The sequence below is a fragment of the Rhagoletis zephyria genome, unplaced genomic scaffold (assembly GCF_001687245.7).
Source record: "Rhagoletis zephyria isolate East Lansing unplaced genomic scaffold, Rhagoletis_zephyria_1.1 Rzeph_scaffold_03328, whole genome shotgun sequence".
Taxonomy (NCBI): Eukaryota; Metazoa; Arthropoda; class Insecta; order Diptera; family Tephritidae; genus Rhagoletis; species Rhagoletis zephyria.
The window spans coordinates 1-22139 of NW_016160411.1; the positions used below are offsets into that span (position 1 = coordinate 1).

A 22139-nucleotide genomic window follows, 5' to 3' on the forward strand; every position below is an offset into this window, starting at 1 on the left:
ATATGTAAATATGTACTAAAGAAACTTACATATTCAATGGTGGGCATATGGGGCTGATCTGACATTCCATCATCTTGTCGCCGACGCATTTTTCTATACTTCTAGTTTAAATTATGAGATCAGAATGTTTTCAATGAAATCCAAAATCAGTAATGTATACTCACTGAATCACCGCGATCGCCTTTGTCACCCTTCACACCCGGATAACCAGGTGGACCCGGCAGTCCAGGTGGACCCATTAGACCGGGTGGTCCAATATCGCCTCGATCACCTTTCTCACCAGGGGGACCTTGGTAACCAGGTAGGCCAGGTGGCCCCTCAATGCCTGGCTCACCAGGTAGCCCATCCAAACCACGTGGACCCAACGAACCTGGCTCTCCGGGTTCGCCCGCATCGCCTTTAGCACCGTCACGTCCGTCGCGACCATCCTTACCGGGCATGCCGGGCGGACCGGGTGGACCGCGCAACAGTTGTACTGGTGGATCATCGTAGTCTTCATCCTTAGCGCCACCAGGACCGAATATCTGTAGTAAGGTATCGTTTATAGATGGTGTTTTTGTTGTTGTTTGTCGATTCGGTGTTTGTGAATTTCCATTTCAATTTTCATAATGCAAAGTGCAGCAGCAGCAAAAGAATAAAAAGAATAATTTTGTGAAGTGGCTACTCAGCAGGTTGGCTGTTGAAAAGGCGGTTAAGCGTGTTACAGTGCAGCGTAAGCGCGCGTGCGTTCATGTGCACTTGAACGCGTGTGCTTGTGTGCGTGTGGGTTAGATTGCGAAGCGTGTTTGCCTCTTAAGGCTTAATACCAACTACTACGGTTGTTTATTTGTAGGTACTTTTACTGTTATTTTTGCCTACATTATTCCAACTTTTCATTTTGTTTTTGTGATTTTTATTTCAATAACTTTTCCATTATTTTAATCTCGCAAAAAGCATATTAACACTACAACACTACAAACAAATAATACTACAACAAAAATGTACGGCTATTAAAAAGGTTAGAAAAAGTCTTTTAACACATTAAAACCATAAATGCGTATGTATGTGTGGATGTTACTGCATACGCCCTATGGGAGTATGTATATAAGGATGCCTCAGAAATTTGCTTCAGATTTTATATGCATATCCTGTACTTATATATTACGTAACGCGGTGATAACCCATGCCAGCTTGAAGTTGTAGTCGTTTTCGGCTAAGAGCTTATACTAAGATTACCATGGCATACGACATTACTGCACTCCTTATACTCCTAGATATAAAAGGCGCTCTAAGGCTAAGGGCGTCTACCAGGTAGCCTTAAGTTCAGAAAAAGTTGTGATCCGTGGAATATTGCTGCTTCGAAAGCAGACAAATGCACAGGAAAAAGGACTTTTGGAACCGAGTCCAGGCATATAAACTTCGCTAAGGCTCTTGCTCTCAACAATTGAGGCGAAGGCCTGAATAGATACCAGCAGGTAGACCACTCTCGCCATCGATCGGTGAGCGTTAAACACTTCTTATGCGAATGTTTCGCACAACTAACAAACTACGTCAGATTTAAAGGGAACCGTTTCTTTGAGGACCTGGACAGCTGAGCCCAGTTTTACTGGAGGAATTCGCTCTGGATCTGTCAACAAGTCTGATTGATTCAGGAACATGAAGGGATCGGTTTTTAGAAAAATAAGCCTATCTAATCTAACTCAACTAAGCGCAGATAACCATCCCTAAAACACTAAAAAGGTAGGAGCAGGAGTCTTCCCTGAATCCCTAGGATTAAGAAGATCAATCCAACCATCCCAATTTTGGACGCGTAGGACTCTTTAAATATAGCAAGTAGTTAGCTTGATCTAGATTTAGTTTAGGTCCCTGGTCATCGCAATAGTCTCGGGAAAGAGGCTGTCGAAGAGTTAGCATGATAGGGTTCCACATTGGCCTCTGTCGAGGATGGGGTCTCACTTCCAATTGCATATTGAGAAATATTTCTCCATTCACTCAACTTTATCAACCACGTGTTGGTTGGTTCTAATATTATTTCGGGCTATGTATAAGGTATTAAAATGGCATGTCTGCCACTTAAGTGCAAAAGCTTTTCCGTCACCATTCTAATCTAACCAATTCCCGATAGATTAAAAAAAATTCACTAGAGAGAGGAATTGCCTATCGATGCTTTTCCTAGAGGAACTCAAATGTGTTAAAAAAAACTGGAAAACAAAGCATTGTCCTCTTTTAATACTAGAGCTTTTATTTTAATGCTTAGAAATATTGTCGCTAACGATGCACTTCTAACTTCCTTATCTGCACACTTTGCACAATTGGTAAATGACAATGCTTAATTAAAAAAAGGCTGCGGTTATCAGCTAAATAAGAACTTTCTTAACACATGTATCCGCATGCGCATATGTATGTAGATGTATTTTGTGCATGAGCATACATAGTTATTTATCAGGATAGAATGTTGCAGCAATATTACTTTTTAGGGCACACAACCGCACGTGTCCCGAAATAAATTGTGTTTGGTTTGCTTTTTTGACAAAAAATGTACTGCATATTCGTTATATATGCACATACGTACTCACATACCTACTATGTACATATATGCGGGAATGCATTGCTTACACGACATGAACAATGTATGGATAACCGCTTAAAACTTACTACATATGTACATACATACTACTCACATGTGTAGAATGTGAAGAGTGGCAAATTGCTGCTTCTAAGTAACAGCAGCAGTTGAGATAAGAGCTGCAACAGTGGAATTTGTGAAAATGGTTACGACAAAATTTTTTTTTTGCTTTTTTCATACACATTCGTATGCTACCCTGCAGGAAATGCATCTAAGCGAACTTTATGTTAATTAGGAAGGAGCTATAAGTCACTTATTAACTGTATATTTTCTTTGATGAAAGCTAACTATATTTCGATGGCGATGGCCTCTGCATTTGATGTAACTTGTAACTTGTAACTAACTACCTTTGGACATAAAATTTCAATAGGAACACCAAAGTAATATTCGAACTTCGTCAGACATAACTTCAAAATGATAATATGACAATTTCGATCTTCCTTTTATTTGTCCTCAATTCGAAAAAGTATTTGCGAAGTGCAGAATATTTAAGTAGAAACGCGTTTAAAGAAAACAGTCTCGAGCTTTACTCCAGCATTACTTGTCTACTTGTTTCAAGTTAGCTTTTTGTAGCTAACTATAAGTTATATATTTTATAGAAACCCCGCAAAAAAGCTAAGTAGGTTATTTTTTATAAATTGATAATTTTTTTCTGCAGGGTATGTTTATATATCGTATGTAGGTATGCGTTTATGTCTTATGTGAGGATGCCGTTGTGGAAGTGTGACCTTTTTGTGTCAATTTGCGGTAGAGTTCTGCAGTATTTTAAAGTGGTAATGGCAAGCCCAGTAAAGAATAACCAAATACAAACTTACATCTAAAAAATCCATATACACACATACATAGCAAAGATTCGATGTATGTTAAAAGCAAAACATATCGCTCGTTTGCTGGTAAAAATCATAGCTAAAAAATCCCAAATGCGAAAAAAAAATACTTTAAAAGTGTTTTCCTCATTGAACTTAAGTACGGAAGCTAACGGATAAAAAAGTATATCGATACTAATTTTAAAATTTAGTCAGGATTGATAAAACTTGATGATAAAACTTGAATTTAAGGCCTTAACTTCAAAATAGTGTTTGTTTTCTTGTTATAATTGCTAAACAAAATGGAAATGTTCCTTTTTGGATTACAATGCAGGGGGGTTAAAATTATAAAAAAAAAAAACCGAAAGACAACGAACTCAATTTTGGGTCGTAGATTACGAATCTGCATACCGTTTTTCTAGATCAGGTAATTTTCACAAGATATTTTCAAATCAAGTTCTGCAATTAAACGAGATAATACGAGTAGGGCCATGTACGACATGGCGTATGAGTAACATAATTTTCTGCCCTAGTACATACAAAAAGTTATTGCACATTTTCATTCGACCATTCGGTTTTCATCGTTATAGCTTGTTTTGCAAAAACATTTCCTTGCTAAGTCGATGTTTTTTTTCATAAAAAATAAAATATCTTGGCGAAAATTAACTGATCTAGAAAACGGTACACAGGGTCCATAATCTACGACCCAATCTTAAGTTAACGTGTTTCGGCTGTTTTTATTTGTGTCATTTTAAAAACTTGAAGCTTTCCCTACAGCGTTCTTCTTCCAGCAAATGAGCGGTACGTACTACGTAACTATGCGTAAGATTCAAACCACCAACAATAACACAAAAGTAGTAATATTAAAATATGAATCCTGTGTAAATTACCATTATTTGAATTTTTACACACCCATACTTATAGTCATTCATTTACATACATTAATATGTATTCATTTGCAAAAAAACAAAAAACAAAAAATTATTAAAATAATAAATTTAAAAATACAAGTCAACAGCTACAACAAACTACATACATTTAATAATGTGTTAAATACAACATAGAGGCTTTGTTTGGTTCTCATATCACCACCAAAAATTGTATATGTAAATTAAAGAAGAATTTTTCGCAAAAATGTTATAACAACTCGGTGACAAAATATATATTTTCGTCACAAAGACTCCAAATGTAACAAAAAAAAAAAAATCATAACAAAAAAGTTCAATTATTCCAGATTTTTCAAGTAATGAAATACGATAAATGCGGTTTAAGGTATGTATACATATATACGATTCAGGATTTATGTATAAAGCGTAGTACATATACGAGACAATGAGTTTATAGAGGGCCTTAAGGCATTATACCTGTGGTTTTTTAGACTGTCAATTGAATTTTTACAAAAAAGTTTGAACTTTGCGCAAATATTTTTTTTTCTTAATTGCGGAAATACCATATACAAAATATTTTAAAGCGTTGGTCACTGAAAGAGATAGCATTAAAATATAGAGATAGATTAAAAACTATGTCTCAATACATATGTAGGTGTTTGAATGACTGGGTATAAAAAGAAACTGCAAAAGTAATTAGGCTAGGCAAGTTACGACCACTCACATACTTCCCAGAAAGTATACCCGTTAGATACATACACATATAAATACCCCCATTTTCTATTGAAAAATTTTACTTTCTTGTTGCAAGCTAATTAATTTTAATTTTTCAAATACCAACGACATTCGTAAAAAATGTATTCTCGTATCCATATCTATCTATATAAATATATAATACGCGAAGGCATTTTTGGTTCGAGATAAAAGATCTACACTGTTCGCTCGATTTTCAAAAATGAGGTGTCAGATTAAAGCGCTTGGCCTGTAGATGTGCAACTTTTTTGGGAAAAGTCTAGCCACCTGCTGAAAAATGAAATTCAAATTATTTAATAATCAATGCCATCATATCCGCACCGTTCGTTCGATTTTCAAAAAATGAGGTGTCAAATTAAAAGGCTTGGACTGTATATGCAATAAGGTTTTAATTTTTCGATAAGAGTTGCCACCTTTATAAACTTATACTCATATTATTAAAAAAAATAAATCAATTATTACAAAATGGGTATCAGCCGAAATGGTTTTGAAAAGCTTTGTTTTAGAGCTAAATTATGGGAGGGTTGCCCCCTATTTAAAAACACAGGGGTTTCAGAAAGTAGATAGTAGTTTAAAAATATTTTGAAGAGGGTTGCCACCTGCTTCAAATGTCGAATTTATTTAAGGTGGCGAGTTTAGAACTGATTCGGAATTATAGAAAAAGGGATGCAGAAATTTCCTTTGATATGTGTTTGCCGGCTTTTTCGTTCAAATGCACTTTCACTCTGCACTTCGCAGATGCTTTTTCATAGTTTGGTAATGCAAAACAAAAGTTTGTGCTAACATTTTAACATCTTGAGACCGTCTGGAATCTAACCAATAACAGCGAGCACCTCTGCAAAGTTAGCTACAGCCAAAGGTATGTAAACGTACATCTCTTACAATCATTCAAACAAATTTAATTTTAAATTGAAAAAAAAACTTTCTTTGAAAATAATTTAAAATCGCACACAGAATAACCGAAAAAGGGATGCAGCGGGGGGTAATTAACACTTCCTAGGACATCGCCATGTTAAATTCGCCAGTGGTTTGCATGCAAAAGAGATTTATCGCGAACCAGTACTGGGTCTAAATGTACCAGAAGCGCACCAGTTCAGAAGAGATTTTCCCAACAAGGTTTGAAAATGACCATAAACATACATAATCACATGTGCACATATACCAGCCAAAATAATCTTATTTTTTTTACGAAAATAACAAAGTTCAGGCTTGTTCCACAGAGTCACAGGAAACCGATAGGACAAAAGCANAAGAACTAAAGATTTTCCGTATAAGATTTGAAAATTACCATAAACATACATAACTACATGTGCACATATTCCAGCCAAAATAATCTTATTTTTTTTACGAAAATAACAAAGTTCAGGCTTGTTCCACAGAGTCACAGGAAACCGATAGGACAAAAGCAATTATAATATAAAAACGTTTAGCTGCATTCCCAGAATCTGTATGCTCTTGTGTAGCATCGAAATATGGATGCACTTTACAATGATTGAAAATATCTACATACATACATATTTATCCTCTTACATACACAAGTTTATTGTATTTATCGCACGAGTTTGCGCTTTAATTTATGTACAAGTATATAAATACTATATATAAGTATTGTACATTAGGATGCCTCATGAGCCAATTTTGGTCACAAATGCTGGCGGTAGAGAAAAAATTCAACACAAAACCTTTCTTCCAGAAAATGGCCTTGACATTGCCTGTATGAAGCTTTCATAGCTCTGCTACTCCTATTAAACTTGGATTTCCTTTGTTTAAGTTATACTGAATTTTGTTATAAAATCGATTACATGTGCTGGGAAATTTAATGATTAATTAAAAACTCTACAAGGTGGGCTTGAAATAATTTTAAAATTTAAAACTACTTTTGAGTGCTTATAAGCACTCACATGACAAACTGGTCCATGCTTGTAAGCGGGAAATGCTTATAAGCGAATACTTATATCGTGATTTTTTGTGTACATTTAAATAGGGAAAATTTTATTCCAGTTTTTCTAGGGTTTTTAAGCGAGAAATCCTTATAACCGCGATACTTATAAGCGAGAAATACTTTACACCTATATTTAGTTTGTAATCGAAAACACTGCCATCGGACTAGCTGTTGTTAAACTACGTAAAAACATGCCACTATGGCAGTTACTACTACATACATTTAAGAACGCATATATGTACATAAATACATACATACATATATAAGGAATTTGTGCTGATGCTGGCGCGGTTAACGCATTCACCACATGACGTATGTAGGATGTGGAACGCATGGTAATCGCAAATTGTGTGGGCGCGGCTGGGTGCAGTGCTGCTGGAGTCAAAGTAATAAGGCTTGCGGTTGCGGCTGCTACCGTAATTTACTTCCTCTTGGCAAACGCGCGTGCCTCAACGTATTGCGGCAAAGCGTTGCATGCCATCACTAGCTGCTCTTCCAAGGAAGGCAACATACAAATTTACATACACACAATTGGGTCCACAACTCCTATGCATTCGCACATACATACATACATATTTATCTTACAGCGTTTCCTCCTGTACAGCAGTTTTTATTGTTTCCGCTCCTTCAGCTGATNACGAGAAATCCTTATAACCGCGATACTTATAAGCGAGAAATACTTTATACCTATATTTAGTTTGTAATCGAAAACACTGCCATCGGACTAGCTGTTGTTAAACTATGTAAAAACATGCCACTATGGCAGTTACTACTACATACATTTAAGAACGCATATATGTACATAAATACATACATACATACATAAGGAATTTATGCTGATGCTGGCGCGGTTAACGTATTCACCACATGATGTATGTAGGATGTGGAACGCATGGTAATCGCAAATTGTGTGGGCGCGGCTGGGTGCAGTGCTGCTGGAGCCAAAGTAATAAGGCTTGCGGTTGCGGCTGCTACCGTAATTTACTTCCTCTTGGCAAACGCGCGTGCCTAAACGTAGTGCGGCAAAGCGTTGCATGCCATCACTAGCTGCTCTTCCAAGGAAGGCAACATACAAATTTACATACACGCAATTGGGTCCACAACTCCAATGCATTCGCACATACATACATACATACTTATCTTACTGCGTTTCCTCCTGTACAGCAGTTTTTATTGTTTCCGCTCCTTCAGCTGATGTTGCCTTTGCCGCTATTGTTGGTATTGTTTTGGCGTTGCTATTGTTTATCCTTGTTATTGTTGCCACTGTTTGGGTTAACAGTGAATTGTTGCTAATGCGGCAACGTTTTGTGATTTTATGTATTTAATCTTTTCATTTTAATTTTACTCCAAAGCTTTTCACAGCAGATTCTTTACTCTAACGCCACCATAGCGCCTTCATGAAATCCTCTTACTATTCACTTTTTGTATTTGTTGAAGGAAATTAGTAACAATTTGTTTAAAATTTTACACCAACATCAAATTAACTCTTTGTTTTGGACTAAGAGTAGAAAAAAACTGAGCGAACACTTATTCGCTTTTCTTGCATTACGTAACATTCATTTGTATGGAAAACTTTTTGCGTTTTAAATTTTTTGCTCGAGCATGTAAGTGCTTATTTCCGGTTATCCTATTCAAAGCACATGGAGGTTCTAAACAATGGGAGTTTACAAATTAACACACCATTTAAAAGATGCTTGAAAAGCGCGTATTTGTATGGAGTTTTTCACACATTTATCGTAAATACAATGAAATATTTATGCCAATTTAAGAAAAATTTTTTGTGAATAGTTATGTAGTCAGTTTAAGAGAAAAAAACTACTACAGATAGTAAAATGTACCTACCTATTTGTGTTATGATAAAATTTTTAATTCCATATAAAAACCATGATAAAGACAATAGGGGATTTAAATAGAAACGCGTCGATACTGACAGCTATGCTGTTTTGGCGGTGTCTATCTAAACTATTGTTTATGACTCAGTCACTAACGTCACATTACTATGACAAATAACACAATTGGGCAGTACGTCTTAACGATACAATTTTATTTTCGAAATAAGTGGAATTTTTTGTCACGTATTCTCCTACAAACTTTCACGTTAATACTCCAAAGCTTGCTCATTTTGGTTCTTATCCTCCACGTGTCAATGTAGAAGAACGAGCATGGTGACAGCCTTTTAAATTGTAGTTGCTTTTTCGTTAAGAGAGAGCACTCTGCTTTTCAATTGTCTACTGAGCCCTATTTACTGAGTAGTATCTGCTGACAAAAATTATTCTTCGCCTTATCTATAGGCTTACATTAATCACGCGACGAGAAGTGTGTGTCTGGTATTACGTATTTTCTTCGTTAACGGCTAGACCTAAATCTTTTCCTTCCCTCTCTAAGCTCGAGTCCCTCTTGCTGAGACTGCGGAAGTCAATGTTATCTGCATAAGCTGCCGATACGATTCAGAAGCGCAGCCCGCATTACGCATTCCAGCATCAGATTGAAGAAGTCGCATAAGCGCCAGTCGCTTTGCCTGAAACCTCGTTTCTTCTAAAATAGTATTACGTAGAAATATTAGTTTTACGGGGTTCTAAATTTTAATGATAATGTGCTTATCTAAAATTAAAAATAAGGCGTGTGGTAGATTTGCCAAGTATGAAACAAGTTCTAATCGGTTGGCTCATAAAGGGCTTCAGAATATCTCACAAAATCGTCGATGGACCTTATAAGCAGTATTAAAAATGGCTCTCCCGCACAGTGGCGCCTAAGTGGGCAAAATCGAAGAATTCTTTGTTTGCAATGTGGACGAGTTTGGTATTTTTCTAAAGTTAATTTATCCACTAAAAATAATTAAATAGAGATTTCCCTATAAAATGAATTATATGCCGCCAGGAACCCACTAAAGTCGACAAATTTTATGCTAAGAATATTGATAAGAGCATAGCCATTCGTAAGCTCTTCACCGAAACAAATGTCAAAAATACATTATTTGAAGTAAAATGATGGTTTGATGTTTTTTTATTTCCATATAGAATAAAATTAAACACAGGGTGTCTCTGCGGTATTCCAGAAATACATTTTTTTAATCAAAATTTCAAAAAAAACTAAATTTTAATGGAATGAATAAAAAATAAATGTAGAAATATGTTATATTTTATTATTTATTATTTTACTAAATAGTACGGGAAAGAAGAAATAAAATCCTGCTAATCTTTTGCACTTTTTGAAGAAATGCATTTTCATTTTTTGTCGGTGCCATCAGATCTGCATATATTCAAAAATGAAGTGTCAGATTAAAAAGCTTGACCTTAGATGTATTTTTTTGTTGCCACCTGTTAAAAAATTGAATTCAAATTGTTTAATAAGTTAAATTAAGAGATGGGTATCAATCGAAATGTGTATGAAAAGGGTTTATTTCTTAACTATATGTAGAGGGTTGCCACATGCTAAAAAAAATCAAACTCCATTGGAATTGAAGGACTTAGGTTATTGAAATAGATAGGTATCATCATATGGGAGTCAGACGAAAGAGGTTTAAGAAGGTTTTAGCTTCGAAGAGGGTTGCCACCTGTTTGTAAAGTTAGTTAGTTAAACTAAAATAACAACTGTGCCAAACCAAAGGTTTACGACATGGTATTTGTTTTTTTTTATTACAAATACATACATTGTCATTCAGTGATTTGTTCTGATTACATTTCTTTTAAATTAATGGACTCTTAAATTAACTCAGGAATGTTTTTACTCTTCCCTTTTTCTTGCTAAATATGTCTAATATTTTTATTTTGCCTGATACCCATATTGATATACATATTTCAGTTACCTTATTTCTATAATTAAAGTGAATTGGATTTTTAAACATGTGGCAACCCTCCTACGTGTCGTTTAAATGTAAAGCATTTTCAAAACCATTTCAATTGGTACCCTTATTGTAATATCTAGTTCATTTAACTTATTAAATATTTTTAATAAAATTTGTAACAGATGGCAACCCGTTTCAAAAAAAAAAAATAATACTTTATTGAACATCTGTGGGCCAAGTCCCCTCATTTGACACCTCACTTTTGAAAATAGAACGAACTATATGTGCATACCTATGAAAATGCCACAATAACCCAAATTTTCAACTTCAAATTGTATTTACAGTGAAACTATAAAATTTATCCAAAAATAAATACCATTTTTGAATTTGCGGTCCTCAATTTTAGTAAGAAACGAACTTTCATTTAAATCCCTGCATAATTCAATTTTTGCCCACATTTCATATGGAAGGGTGTACCGTAGCTATTGCCGCAAACGCTATGATCTTCATTCCTTTGAATTGGGAAATATACAACAGCTGCCAGTCTTCGGACATACAATTCAGTCTAAATTGCACCTCTCAGCTGGTGTATGACACCTTGCTATTCTTCCCTAGTTTTGCCCTCCCTTTGCATACTGGCATCATGCCTATACATATGTACTTTTTATTGAAAGAAAATGCACAACACCGTCAGAAACAAAATTGCTAAATTTTAATGGTAAACCTTTGCTACTTCAACCTTGCCTTTTATTACACTAACGGCTCTATTCTGTATCAGTGACAAATTTGTGTCACAGTTTTTTCTTTGACGGGAAAATGTATGAAAAATTTCAAATAAGTCAGTAAAAAAATTTGTGTCACCGATACAGAATGAGAAAATTGAATGGACTACAAAGATTCATACTCGAAATATTTCTAAGAAATCGAATTAAAACATTCGAAATTGCTTACGACACTTTGTTGATTTTTTTTTTTTTGGATATTGCGTTTAAAACTTGGATTTACACGGGATTCGTTAGAGGTTAAACTATATTTTTATAAAAGGATAACAAGAATAAAACAGTAACCAATTTTATAGCAGAAACCTGACAATTTGTGGTGTGCTTATAATTATGTCACGGGTTGTATGTATGTATGAATTTATGTATATGTACATAAGTATGTCCAACAATGATTTGTGCGGTGAGCTTGGGACCCGTCATGTAAAAACCATTTCCTATTTATAGACCACAAATGTCACCGAATACGCCATCCATTAGTTCATTAATTAATGCGTATCTACACTGAGTCCAATTACAATTTATTTGAAGAAATATGCTACAAACTCTTCTTTTCTGTTTAAAGAGTGTGTCGAAAGTATATTTTCACTTCTGAAACCAAACAACATTTCATTCCAATTAAAATGAAAATTTCTTCCGTTCGTACATTGCATTGAAATTTTCATTCTTAATATGAACAATAGAACTGTGCACTCGTTGCATGAGGAAATGCAATTTTTGTAAATGACTGGATACAAAAATTGTTTGCAGACGTATGCCCTTGCTGTTTGCTTACCAGCATTGCACAAGTTAAGAAGTATATATAGATTGGAGATATAAGTTTCCTAATATGTTTGTAGATCACCTGATGGACACTGACCTTACCAATTACAGCTGTTGACATGCCACAGTACCCCTAAATCCTCTGAAAGCAACCACATATGTATTTCGCATACATAATCGTATATATACCGAAGATTTGTTGAGGCATTTCATTTGTCAAATGTGCAATAGAAAAGGAGAAAGAAAACACAAAAAAAAAACTTGTGCACACAAGAGCTGCATTGCATTCATTGGGCTATCCATTTGTACAAAGACTGGAAAATTTTAGCTCAAATGAAATCTTTAAAATTTTGTGGAAATATCCAAAATTGTAATTGCAATTTTTTATTTGTTTATCGAACAACTTGATGTCGTTGCTGGTGAGTATGCAAGACATTAGGCAATGAGAGTGCCCAAGTTTTGCAACAGAATTATACCATTTAAAAAAGTGCGATTTTCAAAAATTAAATTGCGTTCGATAGTCACTTTACATGCAAGGCTTAACTGCTCCTGCAATGACTTTTGGAAATTCTTGACCTTAACAGACTTTTTTCAAAACTACTTCCAATTGTTAGACGTGACAGTTACTTAAGGCAGAGACCCAGAATAATAATTATTTTACGGTGGAGTTTTAAAAAAGTATCCAAATTTTCCTAAGAATTATAAAAGTCCCTTGATAATAATTATGTGTGAGAAAATTTTGTTAAGTTATCGATAATTATTATTTTGAGACTTATATAATAGAAGTCTTTTCATATTAATATTAAGCGAGATAAATATTTTTATATCTTCAAAGACTTTTATTTTGAGACTTATATTATAAAAGTCTTGTCATAATAATTATCATTGAGATAAATATTTTTAAGTCTTCAAAGACTTTTATTTTGAGACTTATATTATAAAAGTCTTTTGATATTAATTACTGGTGCGAAAAAAGTTTGTTCCCAAACCGGGCCCCACCTAGCCCCAAACTGGTCCCCAACTAATCCTGAAATCCTAAAAATTAAAAGACTAAAAATTAATTAATTAATTTTAAAATATAAGTCTTTGAATAACAATTATAGATGACTCGAAAAATATTTATTTTAATATAATGATTATTGATTGACTTTTGTGCTTTTCTCTTATGTCTCTGTCTTAAGCAAAACAGATGCTTTTTGATTTTTCCATGTCAGCGATTTGAAATTTTTGAACCGAAAAGTTAGTTTTTTAAACAATTTAAGGTTTGAAATAAACGCGAATAAAACTATTATCTCAGGGCATTAAAAAAGTATAATGCTAGATTTCCAGTAGGTATTAAATGGCAAAAATTGTAATGACAAAGTTGTGCATTAAAAAATATTCGTGTCATTACGTTATAAAAGTAGTCATTGAGTTAATTTCCAAATGGCATATTTTTAAATGGCACCAGTTTTTTGTCATTCTAATACCTTGCGGAAATTCGGCTTAAGTCAAAGTGAGTACAAAACTGCATCCCCTATGCAGATAGATTTTGCAAAAAATTTCAAGAGCAGTATTCCTTTATTCGCTAACGCGCACAGTTATACAGCTTCAGCTTTTGTATAAATTTTTTTCGACCTTTATTTGATACTAGGTCAGACGGAAGCATACTGACTTTCTCTTTACCTTATCTACTTTTAGGGTTGGCTGCACTGTGATTCATGACGTTGAATGAAAAAATTGCAAAAGATCATTTCAATATTTGCCTGAATGACGCGCCGAACAACCTTAGGAAAATTTTTATTTGCAAAACGATATTGCAACAACGCCAACAAAAAGCGACGGCAGATATTTACAATCAAATATTGCTACCAGCAACAGTACCAAAAATATACGTAAATACTAAAAATGAATGAAGGCAGCAAGAAAATCAATAAACAGCAATCAAAGGGATCATTGGAAAAAGCACCTTTCAAACTGGAAAACAAGGAGAATAAAAATAATGTAAAGACAGCCATCCTTTTTAGGATTGAGGAATTTATAAACTCAATTTTTGGTTCGAAATTTTCATTTGTTTGCTTGTTACATTTTATGCTGCTACTTAAATAACGTTAAACTGTTATTTATATGCAGTAAAGTGCAGTTTAATTTCGCATCATTTGTCCAACGCTATTAAGAGTCAACCCGGTGTACAAGCCCTTTTCCCGGTAAACGATGATCCAACTATCTGTGATGCGATTGATTGATAGAACGTATGAACAGCAGTGCGTTGAGCGGTTTTGGCTCGAGCAATTTTCGTACCGTCCCTCAAGCGCGGTCGCTTGCTCTTACTTATACAATTAATAACAAATTAATTGCTTTGAAAGTGTCTGACGTTATCGATAAAGGCGAAATATAAATCAGACAACTACAAATTACTATAATGCGTTGCGCCCGCAGTACATTCGTTTGAAGCACTTTAGTACGCAATAGCACCTAAAAGTAGGCTATTTGTGTGTTGGGTTTGCAGTTGCCACTACACTCTTAGGGCCAATTTCAGATGAAAGTTTAAATGGCGCTTAAGCTTAATTTTAGTTTGTTATTTAAATGCCATTTAGCTTTCACTGGATTTCAGATCAACTTTATATAAATATGCCAAGCAATTGGCAACACTCTTGCTTGTTGCTTAAAATTGTGGTCGCATTTGTTTGTATGTTTACATTTTGTGCTGAAGATATGTCATCTAAAATTTATTTTTTGATGTTAATCAACAATCTCTACCTAAATAGCTCATCTGAAATTGGGCCTTACTCTCAAGTAATTTCCATTTAAAGTGAAAATGTGTGACATAGCGGAAATACCAAAAGGCAAGCGCGTTTAATTCAATATCAATTTGACCTCTGACCCACAATGCTTTTCATGTGCTTTCAAGCGTAGCAAGCATTTATTACGCGAGTTAGTCTGTAAGAATTCGTGAAACTGTTTTTCTTTATAAGTTCGCCGCCTTGACCTCCGAATCACATAACTCAACCTCTAACGTCAAAACAACTTCAGCATCATGACCCCGTTATACAAATGCATACACGTTCTCAACTTTCAACGCCCGTATTGAATTGAAATCATGACCATGACGTGCGTGAACAACGAACGATGTCACCTTCAAACTTTCCCAGTACGGCATAGCTCAACAAATTACCTCAGAAAAACTAATTTATTTCTGCTTATGTAGCAACTAACTTCAATTTGATGTATAATCCCTTACACCTTTGATACCTGTGCAAATACATAATTCAATATTAGTTGAAAAATCATCTAACTTTGGGCAATTAACCATTACAGCATTTAATACTAAGTAGTTTTAAATTGGTTTAAAAGGCGTCTGTAAAAAAAACATACTGACTTTCAAGTGCTTTAAGCCAAGTGCATTTAAAATAGTTTAAATCAAATGCAGCGTCGGTTAATTGACTACTTCCTAGGACATGGCACCATTTTAAAATAAGCATTTCTTTCCAAGGAAGAAAGTCAGATATTCAATTAGTTGTGGTGGGTAAAAAACTGGTTGAACATCAATATTTACACTAGTTTCTTTCCGTACTGGGTACTTAGTATCGCGCACACATTTGCACCCACCCATACATGTACAAGAACGTCATGCAACTTCGCTGGAATGTTTTGAAATGCAAACACTCTTGCATCCACTCAAGCGCTCACAAGAACAGCCATGGTTTCTTCTAAAAGCTACCAAAGCGCTACATACGAGTATGTATGTATGTATGTACATGTACACGTGTTATCATTTCGTATGTCGCTTAGTCATGCTTTTGATGTGGGTTGAGTTTTTAAATTGGCGAGAATTGGTAGGTGGTGGCAACAATAATTTGCGTACACTTTGAGTGGCAAAGAGCGTGTGGCACTTGTAGTGAAGTGTCGTCTTTCACTGCTTTCATTCATGTCCTATATGTAGTTATAGATGCCCATTTCTTGCTGGCAAATCCCATTTTACTTTCAAATTCATTTAGTGATTTTTATGTAAAACTAGCAAATACCCAGCTTTTTTCGGTGCGCTTTAGAAGTATGTATGTTTGCGTTTTTACTCCATCCCGAAAGTAATATTACAATCCAAATGTTGAAAACATTTTTTCTCGAATTCAGGTTTTTCGACTTAGGCGGTTATAGTTTACCACCACAGATATAATGCTCTTCATAAATCGAAAGGTCTTTTGAAAATCTCACTTTATAAAGCTTTTAAGGACCGTTTTCTAATGTAAGTAGTAAAGTTGCCATTACTAACATGGCGGATAAATTGTTCCGCACTTTAAAGTGTTTTCGTTGTCTTATCTTACCGGTAAAAATAAATTAGTTATTCCGTAGTCTGAAACTTCACTTCATTTCCGAGTGTGAAACTGCACTGCATTTGTCATAAAATTTCAAAGGTTGACAAAACAACATAAGCAAATATAGAGCAAGAGCAACTTGCAGCAAAAACCAAAACCTTGTNATTGAGTTCTTTTCACTTAGAAGTATGTAAATTTGTAAAATTTTGGAAAAACCCTTTTTTTCTTAGTGTGTGATTTCGTTTTTGACTTGGATATGCTCTTAACCATACCACGTATTCTACGTTTAAATATAGCGGCTGTATCTCCGATACAGCCTGCAGACCAAGACGAAGGCGCTGGACTGTTCCTTTTTCTATATTTTAAGTTAGACCTCTAACGCTACATCGGTGACAACTGCATTCAATTACTTGCATTAATGTTTTTTTAATTTGTACTGGGGAAAACAAAAGGCATTTGACCGTATTGTGATAGTAATATTATGATGTCTTATTGCTATTGACCACGAAAGATTAATTTAAAACTTATATTTAGCCCGCGCAATTGAATCAAAGAGTATGCATTTTGGAAATGAGACTTTGGCTTGTAATATCTATGGAATGCATTAATTGTTATAAACAGGACGATATACCAAATTAAGGGTTACCAGATTTAGTAGCTCACGTTCATTTATCATTTTTCAATAAGTCTACAAGTTTTTAAGATGTTCTGATAAAACTTTTAAAAACTATAATTTTCCCTTATGAATTTTCAATTCTTCATTACTACAGCAACTAAGTGAAAAATACAAAAAAGTGAGTCGAGATTTTTTTCAAACGTTTTAATATTTTCGGATGTTTATATAATATTTTAAGGACCTCGGACTTGGTCACGCCGATTTGGTCAGTTTTCAAGATCGTGCTGAATGCAGTCAAACATGTATTGTCAAAGATTAGGAATCGTTTGATAAGTTAAAAGTAGTTTCAAGCATATAAGTATTTACATACATTAACATAATGCAATTAGGATGTAAAATGCCCATTTTAGGTACACTCATGCAGTCTTCAAAATTGGTGCGGAATGGTTTCATTAGTCACCGAAGAAGAAAATTTCTCGCGGTTTCTGAATTTCTCGTTATATGAAAGTAGGGGAGTTTAGATCTTCTTCTTCTTCTTATTTGGCGCTAAGCGATTTTGCCAGAGTTCAGCAAAGCATGCCAGTCGTTTCTCTTCTGTGCCAACTGACGCATTCGCGGATGTTAGCTGTTAGTTATTCGCAACCACATTCGCATCCGCGGATGTTCAAAATTCCACATTCGCAACATCCCTAGTATTTATGTATGTATCTGTATATTGCAAAGCTCCCTTTTTGCTTTAAAAAGCCCTCTACGTAAAAAGTTTCTAAAATTTGCATGTCATTTGCTTTATTATTTCTACGATTATTATTTTTCACTTAACGCAAAATGGTTTAAGAAAATCACTGCTATGGATTTACGACAGCTTTCTGCACTGAAGCGCATTGTACAGAAAGATAGGCACAAAAATGTAAAAGTTTCAAACATTTAAAAAGCATTACAGCGGCAAACAACAACAAAGGCAAACATTTTCAATTTCATACGCAATTTCATGAAAATCATTCACAAAGTAACGCCTCCACAACATGGCAATAATAATAGCCAGAATATGATGTGCACGCCCAAGAGAGATTAAGGCCACCTTTTAGCGTTATTTCGCAGCATTTCGCCTGCATCTTTTTTTTGTGCTAAACAGAAGGTACTACAAAAGAAGTTAGTTCTCTTATGAATGGTATGTCAGTGTAGAGAAAAACTTGTTATTTAGTTTGGGAAGGAAGCTTTTTGCTTTCTAACCAACATCTTTTGCAACTAACGAAATTACACTGGTTTTCGTTGGAATATTCATACGCAAAAATGAGTCTTAACTAATAATAAATACAACGTTTTCATACTCGTTGTTTTTTTTCTAAATAATGCAAAATTTTGTTGTTGTTGTTATAGTCTGCGGTAATATTTGCTATCAGGTAAAAATAACCCCTCTTCGCTATACAAATAAAGAGTCCATATTTCATTCGTTCGCCTATAGCATTTATGTAGTTACAATGTTTGCGGTTCGGCTTGACAAAGAGCAGCTAGAACAAATTTACTCCGCTCCATATACATATAAGTATATTAGGGTGCGTCACTCTCCATAAAAAAAAAAAAATCGGTACTTTCAACATAATATTTCGGAAGAATATTAAGATTTATGTGTGCTGGGGGCCGATTCTAGTTCTATGAAACTGTGAAGTGAAAATGAAAAATTCGATGTCAGTACAAATTTAATTTTTTCACTTTATCTTTTCGTTATATCATTATAAGCGATTCTCGGTCATTAGAGGCATCAGGCAAGTAATTATTTGGCAAATTATTGTGAGTTTAAAACAATGATAATCTTTATCACAAGATGATGGCTTTGAGAAAACGCCCAAATTTTCTTTTGCACAGCCATAAAACTTTGTGAAAAAAAATTCATAGTGAAAAATTTTTGACAGATCAATTACATTTGAAAATAGAATCGTATTTTTAAGTGAAGTTTTGAAAAATGTTTTCACTTCACGTTTTCACAGAACATCGATTAAAAAGTATCTCCAAAAATCTCAAAATTTGTATGCAGACATTTATTTTGATTCTGTTGATAAAATGTTCAAACATTTTTATGTGGAACTTTTGAGCTGCTAGAACGTCTGAAGTGATTTTTTGGAAAAAATTTTGTTTATAAAAAACTTGACTTTTGGAGGTCCTTTTAAATCGGCCCTGCTCACGGAAATCTAAATATTTTCTAAATATAGTAATTTATATAATTCCGGTGGAAAAACCCGCGAATTTTTTTGGTGAGGCCGCCTAATGTACATAAATGTGTCTTTGTTTATTTCACATTTTTTCGACTGTTCTACTTTTTGCAATCTCATTCACTCAGCTGAATCGCTTTTAAAATTATTTGGGTCCCCACTGCGTATACGTAGCCGCTATTGCAAGCTTTTGGGCATGTTCAGAGCATCCATTATATGAGTATGCATATACAAATGAAAGTTAATCTTTGCTTTGGAAGGCATGCACATACACACATGTGTTTTTGTATTATTGTTTCCAATCGCTGAACTGTGGCGCTGAGCAGTTTCAGCAGCGGAAGGCACAGTTGCAACCGAGGCCTTCGTTGATGTACGAGTACTTTATATATTTATTTACTGTTAAGGCTTTTGTTACTACTGCCCATATATATTTTTTTTTTGTTATCGTTGTAGCTTTTGTTGTGTTATCCCCACTGCGCCGCCATCAGCAACCGCCATAAAATAAAAGTTACTTTCTCCCTAGAGTAACAATGCGGCATAAAACCGACATAACGCAACAAGAAAAACGACGCAAAACGCCAAAAATGTTTGAAAAAAAAAGCAAAAATAACTTTACAGTAGCAAGAACGCACAGAGTAACGTAGCGCTAATGGAAACCATGCGGTTGAGTTTCTGCTAAATTTAACTGCACTCGAAATGAAGAACGAATTTCTCACCAACTATTTACAAACTGTAAAAGGAAGTTTGGTAGAAGGAAGTGGGATTTTCGTCTGATACCATACTAAAGGCCGTTTTCACATTTTTAGAACCAAATTCACTTAACTCATAGATTAAAAATTGCTGAAGCAAAAAATTTTCTGTACTTACATAGAAGCACGCGGAAATATGGCAATTTAAAAAAGTCCTTGTCAAATATCGTTAGCTTAGAGTTAATTAAAATACTTCGTACTACTTCGATCTCATCCTGTGCCTCTTTTGGACTAAGCAAATGTTTCTTTTATTAAATTTAAAGAAGAATAAACGAACCAATTACTACAACTCTTTTGGAAACGAGGAATATTTATCTTCTTTTTCTTTTATATCAAAATATGGGGTTTAAAAAAAGTGGCGTTATAATAAAATACATATTGGGTAGCCGAGAAAAGTTGCTTACAAAAAAATTAAAGACATCTTCCTCATATTCAAAACGAATTTTATCATACCAAATATATGCGATTTTGATTGTTCATCTTTGTTTTTGTTGATTTCTTGGTTCGCGCTGCGACAATTCTGTCTGCAATCTCCGCAGGCGCCGTGTTAAACATATGTATGTTAAGCGCCAGTGTAGGTGTGGTTCCTAATGTTCTGCTAATTTTTGTTACAAGTGTAGCCTTCTCTAGTGAGTTCTGCTAGACTAGGGCTCCTTGAAACAATATAGGCTTTAATCTTGTTTCCTAGAGCTAATTAATTAATTTTGGCGAGAGGCCAAAGCTCCCCCTCAGCCGTACAAGGCAGCCGACACCTTTTTTACCCTTTCCTTAATGTTAGGCTTCTACGACAGCCACCGTTCAGGTAACCTTGAGCCAGATCAAAAAGGGTGTATAGAAATCGTCCCTTTACCAATAGTTCATATCATCTACATAGCCGATCACCCGACAGCCAACTTTTCCAGTTCGTCTAGAAGGTCGTTAAAGTCACGAGGAATCGCGTTTCTTATGTATAGGTCTGTGGGTCTCTGTAGCGTTTTAGCAAAAGCGTTTTTAGCAAAAACGAAGAGACGATAGGCCAAAAATCCCTATCGGAAGCATGAGAGCCTTTTCCGGCCTTTCGGGATGCACGCAACATTGACTAACCTCCAAGCATTGGGGATGTACTCGGTCCTCACGCAGTTTGCATATATAGGATCTAACCAATTGCACGACACCCTCATAGCCCTTTGCAGCTGCGCAGGTGTGATGCAATCGGTCCCCGGCGGCTTTAATGGTTTGAACGAATTTTCCGCCCAGGCCACTTGACGGCGTCCAGAAGATCGTAGAAGTACAGAACCTGGGGGGAGATTCTGCAACCAGTTACCGACAATTTTCGAATCGCTATGGCATTTTTTCGAGCTACGAACCGCTTATTTATAGATTGATACTATTATTATTTTTTTCATTAGTGATAAGTTCTCAATATTTTTGATAAATGTACTCAATGGTAAACGCCCTTCTACGAACATAGCTTACTCTAAACTTAAAATTTCCTACTATTGTTTTTTCGCGCGCAACTACACTTACTGGTTGGATAAAGCCAAACGAAAAAAAAAACTGCCATAAAATATGACATTGCAATACTGCACCGCTTTTATACGAAATGTAATATTAAATTCTCTGCATGCACGGCTAAATACACAAAACACTCAGGAAATCATTCGTCATGACTGTAAGTGAAATGCAATAACATCAGCTGTGACATCTTGCATTTATGGCATACACTGCGTGTTAACAAAATGGTCGCCATGGGTGTCGCGCTTCAAAGAATTTTTGCGCAACATAGCGGTAGTAATAATACTGGGCGCCCACTGAGCACCACTGCGTTTAAAGCATGACAGAGAAAATGTAAAAAACCAAAATAAGTACGGAAAAGAACAACCGAAGGAGTGAGGTAAATATTTGAACCTATTATTTCAAAATCACAAAGTCGTTATGCATCACATACAGAGAAAGAGCACACACCCCAAGACACCCT

The 22139-nt window shown here is 35.0% G+C and overlaps 1 protein-coding gene across 1 annotated transcript in view; it reads right to left on the reverse strand.

The window, feature by feature from the left end:
* Positions 1–29: 29 nt before the first annotated feature.
* The window catches only part of LOC108368807 (collagen alpha chain CG42342-like), a gene marked incomplete at both ends in the record, with an annotated part of 37773 nt that continues 15663 nt past the window's right edge, over positions 30–22139 (reverse strand). The window contains 2 exons of the mRNA XM_017623723.1: positions 30–101; positions 165–524. Coding sequence (XP_017479212.1) covers positions 30–101; positions 165–524 — 432 coding nt within the window. The remainder of the gene's footprint in view (positions 102–164; positions 525–22139) is intronic.